This window comes from Cicer arietinum, chromosome 3, assembly GCF_000331145.2.
Source record: "Cicer arietinum cultivar CDC Frontier isolate Library 1 chromosome 3, Cicar.CDCFrontier_v2.0, whole genome shotgun sequence".
Lineage (NCBI taxonomy): Eukaryota > Viridiplantae > Streptophyta > Magnoliopsida > Fabales > Fabaceae > Cicer > Cicer arietinum.
In genome coordinates, this window is record NC_021162.2 from 10,441,157 (window position 1) to 10,456,915 (window position 15,759).

The following is a 15,759-nucleotide window of genomic DNA, read 5'->3' on the forward strand; positions in this document are numbered from 1 at the left end:
TTGTCAAATAAATATGTAATAATTAATTTATTTGACAACACTATTATTTTATAAATTATTACTATCTTCGTTATTAAGTACAATTACAAAATAAAATTAATAATAATATTTAATAAAATAGAGTTGTCTAATAAATATATTATTTTTACTTTACTTGACAACACTATTTTATTATATGTCATTATTATCTTCGTTTTTGTAGTTATACTTAATAACAAAGATAATAATAAAATATAACAAAATTGAGTTGTCAAATAAATATGAAATAATTAATTTATTTGACAACTCTATTTTATTATATGTTATTATTATCTTCGTTATTGACTACAACTACAAAACGAAGATAATAATAATATTTAATAAAATATAGTTGTCTTATAAATAAGTAATTATTACTTTATTTGAAAACACTATTTTATTATATGATATTATTATCTTCGTTTTTTTATTATATGTTATTATTATCTTTGTTTTGTAGTTGTACTAAATAACGAAAATAATGATAACTTATAACAAAATTGAGTTGTAAAATAAATATGTAATTATTACTTTATTTGACAACTCTATTTTATTATATGTTATTATTATTTTCGTTATATAGTTGTACTTCATATCGAACACAATACTAACATATAATAAAATAGAGTTGTCAAATAAAGTAATAATTACATATTTATATGACAACTCTATTTTATTATATATTATTATTATCTTTGTTTTGTAGTTGTACTAAATAACGAAAATAATGATAACTTATAACAAAATTGAATTGTCAAATAAATATGTCAAAATTAATTTATTTGACAAATCTATTTTATTATATGTTATTATTATTATAATTATCTTTGTTAAGAAGTAAAACTATAAAACAGAGATAATAATAACATATAATAAATTAGAGTTGTCAAATAAATTAATAATTACATATTTATTTGACAACTCTTTTTTTATTAAATGATATTACTATCTTCGTTATGCAATCAAAACTTAAAATGAAGATAATAATAACATATAATAAAATAGAATTATCAAATAAATTAATAATTAAATATTTATTTGACAACTCTGTTTTGTTATACGTTATTATTATCTTCGTTTAGTAGTTGTACTAAATAACGAAAATAATGATAACATATAACATAATTGAGTTGTAAAATTAATATGTAATTATTACTCTATTTGACAACTCTATTTTATTATATGTTATTATTATCTTCGTTATCTTGTAAAACTATATAACGAATATATTAAAAACATTTAATAAAATAGAGTTGTCAAATAATGTAATAATTAAAAAGCATTCTTCTCGTAAATTTATAATTGTGTTTTGGGTCATATTTTGAACATTAGCCATCATTTGTTCTAAAAATATGAATTTTATTCCATTTTTGTCGGGTGGTACGAAAATCGCCTGAAAAGACTAGATGAAATCAAAGACCAGTATACCCTTATCAGTATTCAAACACTAGCCATCGTCTTGTAAGAAAATACGGATTTCGGTCCATTTTTTTCAGGTGATACAAAAATCGCCCGAAAAGTATAGAAAAAATCAAGGCCCAGTAGACCCTTATAGCATTCTTCGCCTAAATTTATAACTCTGTTTCAGGTTCTGCGTCAAAATTCAAACACTAACCATCGTTTGGCCTGAAACTACGAACTTTGGTCCATTTTTGTTGGGTGGTACTAAAATCGCCCAAAAAATCCAGATGAAATCGAGGATCGGGAGACCCTTGTAGCATTCTTCTCCAAAATTTATAATTGTGTTTCGGGTTCCGCGCCAGATTTCAAAACTAGCCATTTTCTAGTCTGAAAATACTTATTTTGGTCCTTTTTTGTCGAGGGGTACAAAAATTGCCCGAAAAGTCCAAATGAAATCGAGGAACAGAAGACTCTTACTATATCATTCTTCACCTGAAATTATAACTGGGTACAAAAATCGCTTGAAATGTCCAGATGAAATCGGGGACCAAATGACCCTTATAGAATTCTTCTTCTAAATTTATAAATGTGTTTTGGGCTCTGCGTCAGATTTCAAACACTAGCCGTCGTCTTGTTCGAAAATACAGATTTCGGTCCATTTTTGTCGGGTGGTACGAAAATCGCACGAAAAGTCCATACAAAATCGAGGACCGGGAGATCATTATAGCATTCTTCTCCAAAATTTATAACTGTGTTTCAGGTTTCGCGCCAGATTTTAAACATTAGCCATCGTTTGGTCTGAAAATACGATTTTCGAACTATTTTTGTCGGGTGGTACAAAAATCTCCCGAAAAGACCATATGAAATCGAGGACCAGGAAACCCTTATAGCATTTTTCTCCAGAATTAATAATTGTGTTTCGGGTTCCGCATCAGAATTCAAACACTAGCCATCGTCTTGTATGAAAATACGGATTTCGGTCGATTTTTGTTGGGTTATACAAAAATTGCCCGAAAAATCTAGATGAAATCGAGGACCAGGAGACCTCTATAGCATTCTTCTTCTAAACTTATAACTGTGTTTCGGGTTATGCGTCTTATATATCAAACACTAACCATCGTTTGGTCTGAAACTATTGACTTTGGTCCATTTTTGTTGGGTGGTACGAAAATTGCCAAAAAAGTCCAGATAAAATCGAGTACTGGGAGACCCTTTTAGCATTCCTCTCCAAAATTTATAATTGTGTTTCGGGTTCTACGCCAGATCTCAAACACTAGCAATCGCCTGGTCTGAAAATACAGATTTTGGTCCTCTTTTGTCGAGGGGTACGAAAATTGCCCGAAAATTCCAGATGAAATCAAAGACCGAGAGTCCATGATATCATTCTTCTTCCAAATTTATAATTTTCTTTCACGTTCCACGTGAGATTTCAAACACTAGCCATCGTCTTTTTCGAAAATACGGATTTCGGTCCATTTTAGTCGGATGGTACGAAAATTGCTGGAAAAGTCCCAATGAAATCGAGAACTGAGAGACCCTTATAGAATTCTTCTCTAAAATTTATAACTATGTTTCAGGTTTCACGGAAGATTTCAAATACAAGCCATTGTCTGGTCCGAAAATAAAGATGTTGGTCCATTTTTGTTGAGGGTTACGAAAATCGCCCGAAAAGACCAAATGAAATCGGGGACCGCGAGACCGTAATAGCATTCTTCCCCAAAATTTATAACTTTGTATCGGGTTCCGCGTCAAATTTCAAACACTAGCCATCGTCTTGTACGAAAATACCTCAAAAAGTCTAGATCAAATCGACGACTAGGAGACTCTTATAGCATTGTGTTTTGTTTGAAAATACGGGTTTCGGTCCTATTTTGTCAATGGTACGAAAATCGCTTGAAAAGTCCAAATGAAATCGAGGACCTAGAGACCCTTATAGCATTCTTCTCCAAAATTTATAACTGTGCTACGGATTCTGCGTCATATTTCAAACACTAGCCATCGTTTATTCTAAAAATACGGATTTCGGTTCATTTTAGTCAAGTGGCACGAAAATCGCCCGAAAAATCTAGACGAAATCGAGGACCAAGAGACCCTTATATCATTCTTCTTCTAAATTTATAATTGTTTTTCTAGTTTTGAGTGAAATTTCAAACACTAACAATTGTCTTGTTTAAAAACACGGATTTCAGTCCATTTTAGTCGGGTGGTACGAAAGTCGCCCGAAAAGTCAAGATGAAATCTAGGACCGGGAGACCGTTATATCATTCTTCTCCAAAATTTATAATTGTGTTTCAAGTTCCGCGCTAGATTTCAAACACTAGCCCAAGTTAAGTCCATTTTTGTCAAGGGGTATGAAAATCGCCTGAAAAGTCTAGATGAAATCGAGGACCGAGAGACCCTAAATGCATTCTTCCCTGAAATTAATAATTGTGTTTCGGATTTCGCGCCAAATTTCAAACGCTAACCATCTTCTGGTCTGAAAATACGAATTTCGGTCCATTTTCATCGGGTGGTACGAAAGTCGCTTGAAAAGACCAGATGAAATTGAGGACCAGGAGACCCTTATAGCATTCTTATCCTAAATTTATAACTGAGTTTCGAGTTCTACCTCAGATTTCAAACACTAGCAATTGTCTTGTTCAAAAATACGGTTTTCGGTCCATTTCTGTAGGGTGGTAAAAAAAAGGCCCGAAAAGCCCAGATAAAATCGAGGACCGAGAGACCCTTATAGCATTCTTCTCCTAAAAAAGCTTTAAAAATAATATTCATCAGACACCTAATTTCTTCAAACACCTTGTACGCATCATGGGAATCCCCAAAAACACATTGTTAACAAAAACATCAGACACAAACCATTTTTCGCAACATGGCAATGATCCTGAATACCAAGTTTCGATTTAAGAAGGAAAGAGAATGTAAAGAGATAAAAAGGGTGTTGAGGTGGAGATTGAATTGTGAAAGAGTGAGATTTGATGTTTGTGAAGAAGATGCATAAAAGGAGAAGAGATTTTGGTGGTGACGAGTGAGATTTGATGTTTTTGAAGAAGATGCATAAAAGGAGAAGAGATTTTGGTGGTGACCAGTTATGTGGGTTTTGCATGCATGTTGAGCTTGTTTAAAAAATAACATAACATAACAAAACACAAAAACAATAAGGCCTTTTACAACGCTCATGTGTAAAAGCGCTGTAAAAGAGCCTTTTAACATTAACATAAAGAGACATTTTAGAGCGCTTATGTGTAAAAGCGCTATAAAAGGCTTTAAAAAACATTCATATAACATAATAACACACGGAGGTCTTTTACAGCGCTTATTTGGAAAAAGCGCTGTAAAAGAGCCTCTTAAAATTAACATAAAGAGACATTTTAGAGCGCTTATGTGTAAAAAGCGCTGTAAAAGGCTTTAAAAAACATTAATATAACATAATAACACACGGAGGTCTTTTACAGCGCTTATTTGACAAAAGCGCTGTAAAAGGCGTAAAAGGCATTCAAATAACATAATAACACACGGAGGTCTTTTACAGCGCTTATTTGACAAAAGCGCTGTAAAAGGCGTAAAAGGCATTCAAATAACATAATAACACACGGAGGTCTTTTACAGCGCTTATTTGACAAAAGCGCTGTAAAAGGCGTAAAAGGCATTCAAATAACATAATAACACACGGAGGTCTTTTACAGCGCTTATTTGACAAAAGCGCTGTAAAAGGCGTAAAAGGCATTCAAATAACATAATAACACACGGAGGTCTTTTACAGCGCTTATTTGACAAAAGCGCTGTAAAAGGCGTAAAAGGCATTCAAATAACATAATAACACACGGAGGTCTTTTACAGCGCTTATTTGACAAAAGCGCTGTAAAAGGCGTAAAAGGCATTCAAATAACATAATAACACACGGAGGTCTTTTACAGCGCTTATTTGACAAAAGCGCTGTAAAAGGCGTAAAAGGCATTCAAATAACATAATAACACACGGAGGTCTTTTACAGCGCTTATTTGACAAAAGCGCTGTAAAAGGCGTAAAAGGCATTCAAATAACATAATAACACACGGAGGTCTTTTACAGCGCTTATTTGACAAAAGCGCTGTAAAAGGCGTAAAAGGCATTCAAATAACATAATAACACACGGAGGTCTTTTACAGCGCTTATTTGACAAAAGCGCTGTAAAAGGCGTAAAAGGCATTCAAATAACATAATAACACACGGAGGTCTTTTACAGCGCTTATTTGACAAAAGCGCTGTAAAAGGCGTAAAAGGCATTCAAATAACATAATAACACACGGAGGTCTTTTACAGCGCTTATTTGACAAAAGCGCTGTAAAAGGCGTAAAAGGCATTCAAATAACATAATAACACACGGAGGTCTTTTACAGCGCTTATTTGACAAAAGCGCTGTAAAAGGCGTAAAAGGCATTCAAATAACATAATAACACACGGAGGTCTTTTACAGCGCTTATCTTTGTGTAAGTATATTATCACTTTAATATTTTTTAATATTGTATTTTAAAAATGCTATTAAACTTATCTTTTTAATGTTACATGTATTTTAGGAAATTATTGAACAAAGTTCTGAAACTCAAGAGGGCAACAAGGATACTTGCAGGGACATTCTTGGGAAAGTGTTTAATGTCCCTGAGTATTCCGGTCGAGTGAGGGGGAAAGGATTTGGCGTAACTCCCAAAAGCTTTTTTCCTCAAGAGAAGCGCCAAAAACCTTCCAACGAGGAAGTATTAGAGAAGCTCAGAATCCTATCAGAGCAAGTGGCACTCTTGGTGAATACGAATAAAGACAAGCAACTTCCGGTTCAGCTCCAACCTGAAATACAAATGGAGAGTGAAACCGGGAGTTGCAACGTCGGTTTGAAGAGTATTCCCGAGGTAATTAATTACTTACTACTTACTTGCTTATGTAATTACTTATGTATTAAACAAACTTATATATTAACTGTACTTATGTTTTAACTATTGATGTAGGGTGTCACTACATGTGTCCTATACTTGTCCTCGCCTACTCAACGGAAGGTGGGAAAAGGAATATTGTACAATACTTCGGGAGAAGTATTGCACAATATTCCGATCCCCGCGGGCCATGTCAAAGTATCGCCAACTGTTGCTTTTGAACCAACTGCACCGTTGCCCTTACCGGACAACGATGGAGATATGCAGTTCTTAAGCGACGCTATTGGTAGTTACGTGGCTTGGCCCACAAACCTTGTTGCCCTCCAAAAAAAGATTCCCAAAGACAAATCAGTTACATCTCCCGAAAAGGTTTGTCACATTTATTGCCTAAGATTTGTCATTTTTTCAGATTCAATAAACTAACATTTTACCTCATTTTTGTAGGTCCAAATAAATAAACCACCCCTATAGCCAAAAAAAGGCAGCAAACCTCAAAAATTGGAGGTTAATAGGGCTGCCAAACTACAAAGGCTGGAGGGTAATAAAGCTGCCAAACTTGCAGCAACAAAAAATCTGGATCGGGGAAAATCGGTCGCTGCTGCTGCTGCTCCTAATAAAAGTCAGCCACGCCTTGGTAAATACGGGGCGTGTCTTGACATCCAAATAAAAAGGAACATGGGCAGCAGCAACGATTCGCCCATCGTACAAATGAATAAAGACATCTTTGGAGATGAGTATATTGAATACCTCGAAAAGGAGCACATGTACGAACTTCTCGAACATAAGGAGCTGAGTGCTACTGTAATCAGCTTGTACATAAGGTAAAAAATACTTTTAATTGCATTTATTTGTAATTAATTAAATGTATTGGTAATTAATCTAGTTTAAAATTTTCATTGAAGGTTTTTGTACGAGAAGGTCGTGTGCACGAGGAAACTGTCAAATAAATACTCATTCTTGTCTCCACATAAGATGTCGATGTGGAAACTCGATCCAGACAATGTAAAAAAATACATTGTAGATATGTTTTTAGGAAATATAGAAAGTGATAAATTGTTCTTGGCACCATATAATTCAGGGTACGTAATTTTATCTTTTTTAATTGATGAGAATTTAATTTATTAGTTGTCTATAAACAAAATTGCTTAACCAATTTTTTGTTGTTGTAGGGCACATTGGGTGCTATTTGCAATCAATGCGGTCTCTGAAGTGATATACTATTTGGATCCCGTGCACGGCGATTACACCAATCACCCCAGAATAAAGAATATGCTCGACACGTAAGTAATATTCATTTATTTCTTATATATATATATATATATATATAAATATATATATGTAAGAAATAAATGAATATTACTTACGTGTCGAGCATATTCTTTATTCCGGGGTGATTGGTGTAATCGCCGTGCACGGGATCCAAATAGTATATCACTTCAGAGACCGCATTGATTGCAAATAGCACCCAATGTGCCCTACAACAACAAAAAATTGGTTAAGCAATTTTGTTTATAGCGTTTAAAAAATAAAAAAAAAACACACATTTTACAGCGCTTTTTTTAAAAAGCGCTGTAAAATGTTGTTGTAAAGCGCTTTAATGGTGCACATTTTACAGCGCTTTCGTGAGAAAGCGCTTTAAAATGTACAACAAAAGTGCTGTAAAATGCACACCCATAATATGAAATAATGGGTGGGCATTTTACAGCGCTTTTTTGAGAAAGCGCTGTAAAATGCAGACCCATAATATGCAAATTATGGGTGGGCATTTTACAGCGCTTTCTTGAGAAAGCGCTGTAAAATGCACACCCATATATGAAATTATGGGTGGGCATTTTACAGTGCTTTCTTGAGAAAGCGCTGTAGAATGCAGACCCATAATATGAAAATTATGGGTGTGCATTTTACAGCGCTTGTGTTAAAAAGCGCTCTAAAAGCAGACCCATAACTCATATAATGGGGTGCATATGACAGCGCTTTTTTGAAGAAGCGCTGTAAAATGTGCATAACAAGCGCGCGTTATATTTACATGTTTTATAGCGCTTTTTAAAAAGCGATGTTGTATCATTTACAACGCTCGATCCCACAGCGCTTATTTTTTTGAAAAAGCGCTGTAAATGGCTTAAAAAAAGCGCTGTAAAATGCGTTTTTTCGCGTAGTGAGTCCAGATGAAATCGAGGACCAGGAGACCCTTTTAGCATTCTGCTCCAAAATTTATAACTGTGTTTCAGGTTCCACGTTAAATTTCAAATACTAGCCCTCGTTTGTTCTGGAAATACTGATTACAGTCCATTTTTGTGGGGTGGTTTGAAAATCGCTAAAAAAGTCCAGATGACATCAAGGACCAAGAAACCCTTATAGCATTCTTATCCAAAATTTATAACTTTGTTCTGGGTTCCGCGACAAATTTCAAACACTTGCTATTGTCTGGTTCGAAAATATAGATTTTGGTCCATTTTTTTTAGGGGTATGAAAATTCCCCGAAAAGGCCAGATGATATCAAGGAGAAGAAGATTCTTGTAGCATTCTTCTCCTAAATTTATAACTGAGTTTCGGGTTCTTGGTCATATTTTCAAACACTATCCATCGTCTCGTCCAAAAATACGAAGTTTAGTCCATATTTGTCTTGTGGTACGAAAATCGCATAAAAAGTCAAGATGAAATCGAGGACCAAATGACACTTAAAGCATTCTTCTCATAAATTTATAATTTTGTTTCAGGTTCAGCGTCAAATTTCAAACACTAGCCATCATCTGGTCTGAAAATACAGGGTTACGAAAATTTCCCAAAAAGTCCAGATGAAATCCAGGATCGAGAGACCCTTATAACATCCATCATCTAAATTTATAACTATGTATCGGATTCCGTGTCAGCATACAAACACAACCCATCGTCTTGTTCGAAAAGACGGATTTCGGTCCATTTTAGTCGGGTGGTACGAAAATCTCCAGAAAAGTCCAGATGAAATCGAAGACCTAGAGAACCTTAAAGCATTCTTCTCCTAAATATATAATAGTGTTTCAGATTCGACGTCAGAAATCAAATACTAGCCATTGTCTGGTCCTAAAATAAAGATTTTGGTCCATTTATAATTTTGTTTTGGGCTCCACGTTAGATTTCAAACACTAGCCATAGTCTTTTTCGAAAATACGGATTTCGATCCATTTTAGTTGGATCGTACGAAAATTGCCCGAGAAGTCGAAATGAAATCGAGGACCAGGAGACCCTTGTAGCATTCTTCACCAAAATTTATAAATGTGTCTCGGGTTTTGCGCCAGATTACAAATACTAGCAATCAGCAATCATCTTGTTCGAAAATACGGATTTCGGTCCATTTTTGTCGGGTTGTAGAAAAATCGCCCTAAAAGCCCAGATGAAATTTAGGACCGAGAGACCCTGATATCATTCTTCTCCAAAATTTATTACTGGTTTTTAGATTCCACGTCAGATTTCAAACACTTGCCATCGTTTGGTTCGAATATATAGATTTCGGTCATTTTTTGTTGAGAGGTAAGAAAATCGCCCGAAAAGCCCAGATGAAATCGAGGATCATAGCAGTCTTCTCTTAAATTTATGAATGTGTTCCGAATTCCATGTCGGATTTCAGACACTAGCCATTGTTTTGTTCAAAAATACGATTTTGGGTCCATTTTATTCGAGTGGTACGAAAATCACCCGAAAATACCAGAAGAAATCGAGGACCAGGAGACTCTTATAGCATTCTTCTCCTAAATTTTTAACTGTGTTTCGGGTTCCGTGTAAGATTTCAAACACTATCCATCGTCTTGTAATAAGGATTTCGGTTCATTTTTTGTACGAAAATCGCCCGAATAGTCGAGATGAAATCGAGGACTAGGAGACCCTTATAGAATTATTTTCCTAAATATATAACAGTATTACGGGTTCCACATCAGATTTCAAACACTAGCCATCGCCTAGTCCTAAAATACATATTTTGGTCCATTTTAAAAGAGGGTGGTAAGAAAATCACCCAAAATATCTCTATGAAATCGAAGACCGAGAGACCCTTTTAACATTCTTCTCCAGAAACTCCTTTTTTTTCTTCTAAACCTCCTAAAACTCCCCAGCTGAATGGTTTGAAATCTGATGCGGAACCCAAAACACTATTAGATATTTAGGAGAAGAATGCTATAAGGGTATCTCAGTCCTCGATTTCATCTTGACTTTTCGTGATTTTCGTAATACTCGACAAAAATGGACCGAAATCCGTATTTTTGAACAAGACGATGGCTAGTGTTTGAAATTTGACGCGGTACTAGAAACACATTTATAAATTTAGGAGAATAATGCTATAAGAGTCTCTTGGTCCTCGATTTCATATGGACATTTTTGGCGATTTTCGTACCACCCGACTAAAGTGGATCGATTTTCGGGCTTTTGAACAAAATGATGGCTAGGGTTTGAAATCTGAAGCGGAACCTGAAACACAATTACAAATTTAGAAGAAGATTGCTTTAAGGGTCTCTTGGTCATCGATTTCATTTGGACTTTTCGGGAGATTTTCGTATACCTCTACAAAAATGGATCAAAATCTGTATTTTTGGACCAGACGATGGCAAGTGTTTAAAATCTAATGCTGAATCTGAAACACAGTTTTATATTTTGGAGAAGAATGCTATAAGGGTCTCCCGGTCCTCGATTTCATCTAAACTATTCGCGCGAGTTTCGTACCCTTCGACAAAAATGAACCAAAATCTGTATTTATGGACCAAAATCTGTATTTTCGAACCAAACGAAGGTTTTTGGGCAATTTTTGTACAACCCGACTAAAATGTACCGTAATCCGTATTTTCGAACGAGACGATGGCTAGTGTTTAAAATCAGACACGGAACCCGAAACGTAGTTGTAAATTTAGGAAAAATGCTATAAGTCTTATGGTCCTTGATTTCATCTTGACATTTTGGGCAATTTTCGTGCCACCTAACTAAAATGGACCGATATACGTATTTTAGAACAAGATGATGGCTAGTGTTTAAAATCTGACGCGGAACCCGAAACACATTTATAAATTTAGAAGAAGAATACTATAAGGGTCTCTAAGTCCTCGATTTCATATGGACTTTTCGTGCGAGTTTCGTACCCCTCCACAAAAATTGACCAAAATATGTATTTTCGGACCAGACAATGGCTAGTGTTTGAAATTTGACGAGGAACATGACACAAGGTTATATATTAAGGGGAATAATGCTATAAGGGTTTCACGTTCCTCGATCTAAACTAGACTTTTCGGGCGATTTTTGTACCACCCGACAAAAATGGAAAGAAATTTGTATTTTTAAACAAGACGATGGCTAGTGTTTGAAATCTGACGTTGTGAAGATATTATCAGGTTTTTTGTATGAAAACTAGTGTTATTATATGGAATCTGAAACACACTTATAAATTTAGGATAAGAATTATATAAGGGTCTCCCGGTCCTAGATTTCATCTGGACGTTTTAGGCGATTTTTGTACCACTAGAATAAAATGGATTGAAATACGTATTTTCGTACTAGACCATGGCTAGTTTTTGAAATTTGACATGGAACCCGAAATATAGTTATAAATTTAGAACAAGAATGCTATAAGGGTCTCTCGGTCATCGATTTCACAGGACTTTTCGGGAGATTTTCGTACCCCTCGAAAAAAATGGACCAAAATCTATATTTTCGGACCAGATGATAGCTAGTGTTTGAAATCTGACCCGGAATCCGAAACACTGTTAAATATTTAGGAGAACAATGTTATAAGGGTGTCCCGGTCCTCGATTTCATCTGGTTTTTTCGGGTGATTTTCGTACCACCCGACTAAAATGGACCGAAATTCATATTTTTGAAAGAAAAAAAAACAATGGCTAGTGTTTGAAATCTAACACGGAACTCATAACACATTTATAAATTTAGGAGAAGAATGCTATATGGGCCTCTCGGTCCTCCATTTCATCTAGACTTTTCAGGCGATTTTCTTACCCCAAGACAAAAAAGGACCGAAATCTATATTTTCGGACCATACGATGGCAAGTGTCTGAAATCTGACGCGGAACCTAAAAACCAATAATAAATTTTGGAGAAGAATGCTTTAGGGGTCTCCTGGTCCTCGATTTCATTTGGGCTTTTCGGGCAATTTTTGTACCACCCGACAAAAATGGACCGAAATCCGTATTTTCGAACAAGACAATTGCTAGTGTTTCAAATCTGAGGCAGAACCCGATAGTCAGTTATAAACTTAGAAGAAGAAAGCTATAAGGGTCACCTGGTCGTCGATTTTGTCAGGTCTTTTGGGGCGATTTTCATACCAGCCGACAAAAATCTACCGAAATCCGTATTTTCGGACAAGACGATGGATAGTGTTTGAAATCTGGCGCGAAAGCTTAAACACAATTATAAATTTTGGAGGAGAATGCTATTAGGGTCTCTCACTCCTCGAGTTCATCTGTATTTTTCAAGCGATTTTCGTACCCCTGGACAAAAATGGACTAAAATATGTATTTTCATACCAGACTTTGGCTAGTGATTGAAATCTAGCTCAGAACTCGAAACACAATTTAAAATTTTGGAGAAGAATGCTATAAGTGTCTCTCGGTCCTCGATTTCATCTGGACTTTTAGGGCGATTTTCAGACGATCCAACTAAAATGGACCGAAATGCGTATTTTTGAAGAAGAATGATATAAGGGTCTCCAAGTCCTAGATTTCATTTGAACTTTTCAGGCGACTTTCGTACCACCCGACTAAAATGGACCGAAATCCATAATTTTGTACAACACGATTGTTTGTCTTTGAAATCTGACGCGGAACCCGAAACACAACTATAAATTCGGGTTCTGCGTTAGATTTCAAACAATAGCCATCGTCTGGTCTAAAAATAGGAATTTCGGTCCTTTTTTGTCGGGTGGTACGAAAATCGCCCGAAAAGACTAGATGAATTCGAGGACCAGGAGACCCTTATAACATTCTTCTCCTAAATTTTTAACAGAGTTTCGGGTTCCGCCTCAGATTTCAAACATTAGCAATCATCTTTTTCGAAAATACGGATTTCGGTCCAATTTTTGTCGGGTGGTAAGAAAATCACCCGAAAAGTCCAGATGAAATTGAGGACCGGGAGACCTTGATAGCATTCTTCATCAAAATTTATTACTGGTTTCTAGGTTCCGCATCTGATTTCAAACACTAGTCATCGTCTGGTCCAAAAATATAGATTTTTGTCCATTTTTGTCTAGGTGTACGAAAATCGTCGGAAACGTCTAGATGAAATAGACGACTGAGAGACCCTAATAGCATTCTTCTTCTATATTTCTAACTGTACTTTGGGTTCCGTGTCAAATTACGAACACTAGCCCTCGTCTGGTCCAGAAATAATGATTTATGTCCATTTTTGTCGGGTGGTATGAAAATCGCATGAAAAGTCTAGATCAAATCGAGGACTGGGAGACCCTTATAGCATTCATAAAATTTATAATTTTGTTTCAGGTTCCATGTCAAATTTCAAATACTAGCCCTGGCCTGTTCCAGAAATACTGATTTCAGTTTATTTTTGTCTATGGGAACGAAAATCGCCCAAAAAGTCTAGATGAAATCGAGGACATGGAAACCTTTATAGCATTCTTCTCCAAAATTTATAACTTTGTTTCGGGTTCAATGGAAAATTTCAAACCCTAGGTATCGTTTGGTCCGAAAATACAGATTTTGGTCTATTTTTGTCGAGGTGTACGAAAAATCCAGATAAAATCGAGGAGAAGAATATTCTTGTAGCAATGTTCTCCTAAATTTATATATGAATTTCGGGTTCTGCGTGAGATTTCAAAGACTAGCCATCTTCAGGTCCGAAAATACGAATTTCGGTCGATATTTCTCTGGTGGTACGAAAATTGCCTAAAAAGTCCTGATGAAATCAAGGACCGGAAGACCCTTATAACATCCTTCTCCAAAATTTATAACTGTAGTTTGGGTTCCGCGTCAAATTTCAAATACTAGCCCTCGTCTTGTCCGAAAATACATATTTCAGTCCTTTTTTGTTAGGTGGTACGAAAATCTCTCGAAAAGTCCAGATGATATCGAGGACTAGAAGACTCTTATAGCATTCTTCTTCTAAATTTAAAAATGTATATCGGGTTCAGCGTTAGATTTCTAACATTAGCCATCGTCTTGTTGGAAATTACGGATTTCGATCCATTTTGGTCGAGGTGTACGAAAATCACTCGAAAAGTCCAGATGAAATCGAGGACCGGGTGACCCTTATAGCATTCTTCTCCTAAATATATAACAATGTTTATCATTTAGGGCCAGATTTCAAACACAAGCCATCGTCTAGCCTGAAAATACAGATTTTGGTCCATTTTTGTCGAGGGATACGAAAATTTCCCAAAAAGTCCAGATGAAATCGAGGACCGGGTGACCCTTATAGCATTCTTCTCCTAAATATATAACAATGTTTATCATTTAGGGCCAGATTTCAAACACAAGCCATCGTCTTGTTCGAAAATACGAATTTCTGTCCATTTTAGTCGGGTGCTACAAAAATCGCCTGAAAAGTCCAGGTGAAATCGAGAACATGGAGAACCTTAAAGCATTCTTCATCTAAATATATAACAGTGTTTCGGGTTCCACGTCAGATATCAAACACTAGCCATCGTCCGGCCCGGAAATATAGATTTCGATCCATTTTTATCAAGGGGTACGAAAATCGCCCAAAAAGTCCAGATGAAATTGAAGACTGAATTTATAACTATTTTTTGGGTTTTGCATCAGATTTTAATAACTAACTATCGTCTTGTTCGAAAATACGGATTTCGGTCCATTTTAGTAGGCTGGTATGAAAATCGCTCGAAAAGTGTAGATGAAATCTAGGACCGGGAGACCCTTATATCATTCTTCTTCAAAATTTATAACTGGGTTACGGGTTCCGCGTCAGATTACAAACACTAGCCATAGTCTTTTTCGAAAATACGGATTTCGGTCCATTTTAGTTCGATCATATGAAAATCGCCCGAAATGTCCAGATGAAATCGAGGACAGGGATACCCTTATAGGATTCTTCTCCAAAATTTATAACTATGTTTCGAGTTCCGCGCTAAATTTCAAACACTAGCCAAAGTGTGTTCCAAAAATATAGATTTAAGTCCATTTTTGTCGAGGGGTACGAAAATCTCCTGAAAAGTCCAGATGAAATCGAGGACCGAGAGACCCTTATAGCAATTTTCTCCAAAATTTATAATTGTGTTTCGGGTTTCGCGCTAGATTTGAAACACTTGTAAGTCATCAGATTCCCTGATCATGTTTTTGATTTAATTCCCAAACACACAGTACATGTGAAATATTTGATTGATCTAATGTTTTGAATTGAGAAATATTTCAGGCAAACAAGAAGACACCACACACTTGGAACAATAGCTTGCAACTCAAGGAATCAACCAAAGTTGGAAGATGCACTTGAGAAAGACGCAAAA

The 15,759-nt window shown here is 35.6% G+C and overlaps 1 protein-coding gene across 1 annotated transcript; it reads left to right on the plus strand.

The window, feature by feature from the left end:
• Positions 1–2,987: 2,987 nt before the first annotated feature.
• LOC140919650 (uncharacterized) lies at positions 2,988–7,601 on the plus strand. Its single transcript, XM_073366252.1, has 6 exons — positions 2,988–2,996; positions 5,970–6,296; positions 6,393–6,632; positions 6,789–7,138; positions 7,220–7,396; positions 7,487–7,601. The coding sequence occupies exons 1-6, from the start codon at positions 2,988–2,990 to the stop codon at positions 7,599–7,601; spliced, it is 1,218 nt and encodes a 405-aa protein (XP_073222353.1).
• The last annotated feature ends 8,158 nt before the right edge of the window (positions 7,602–15,759 follow it).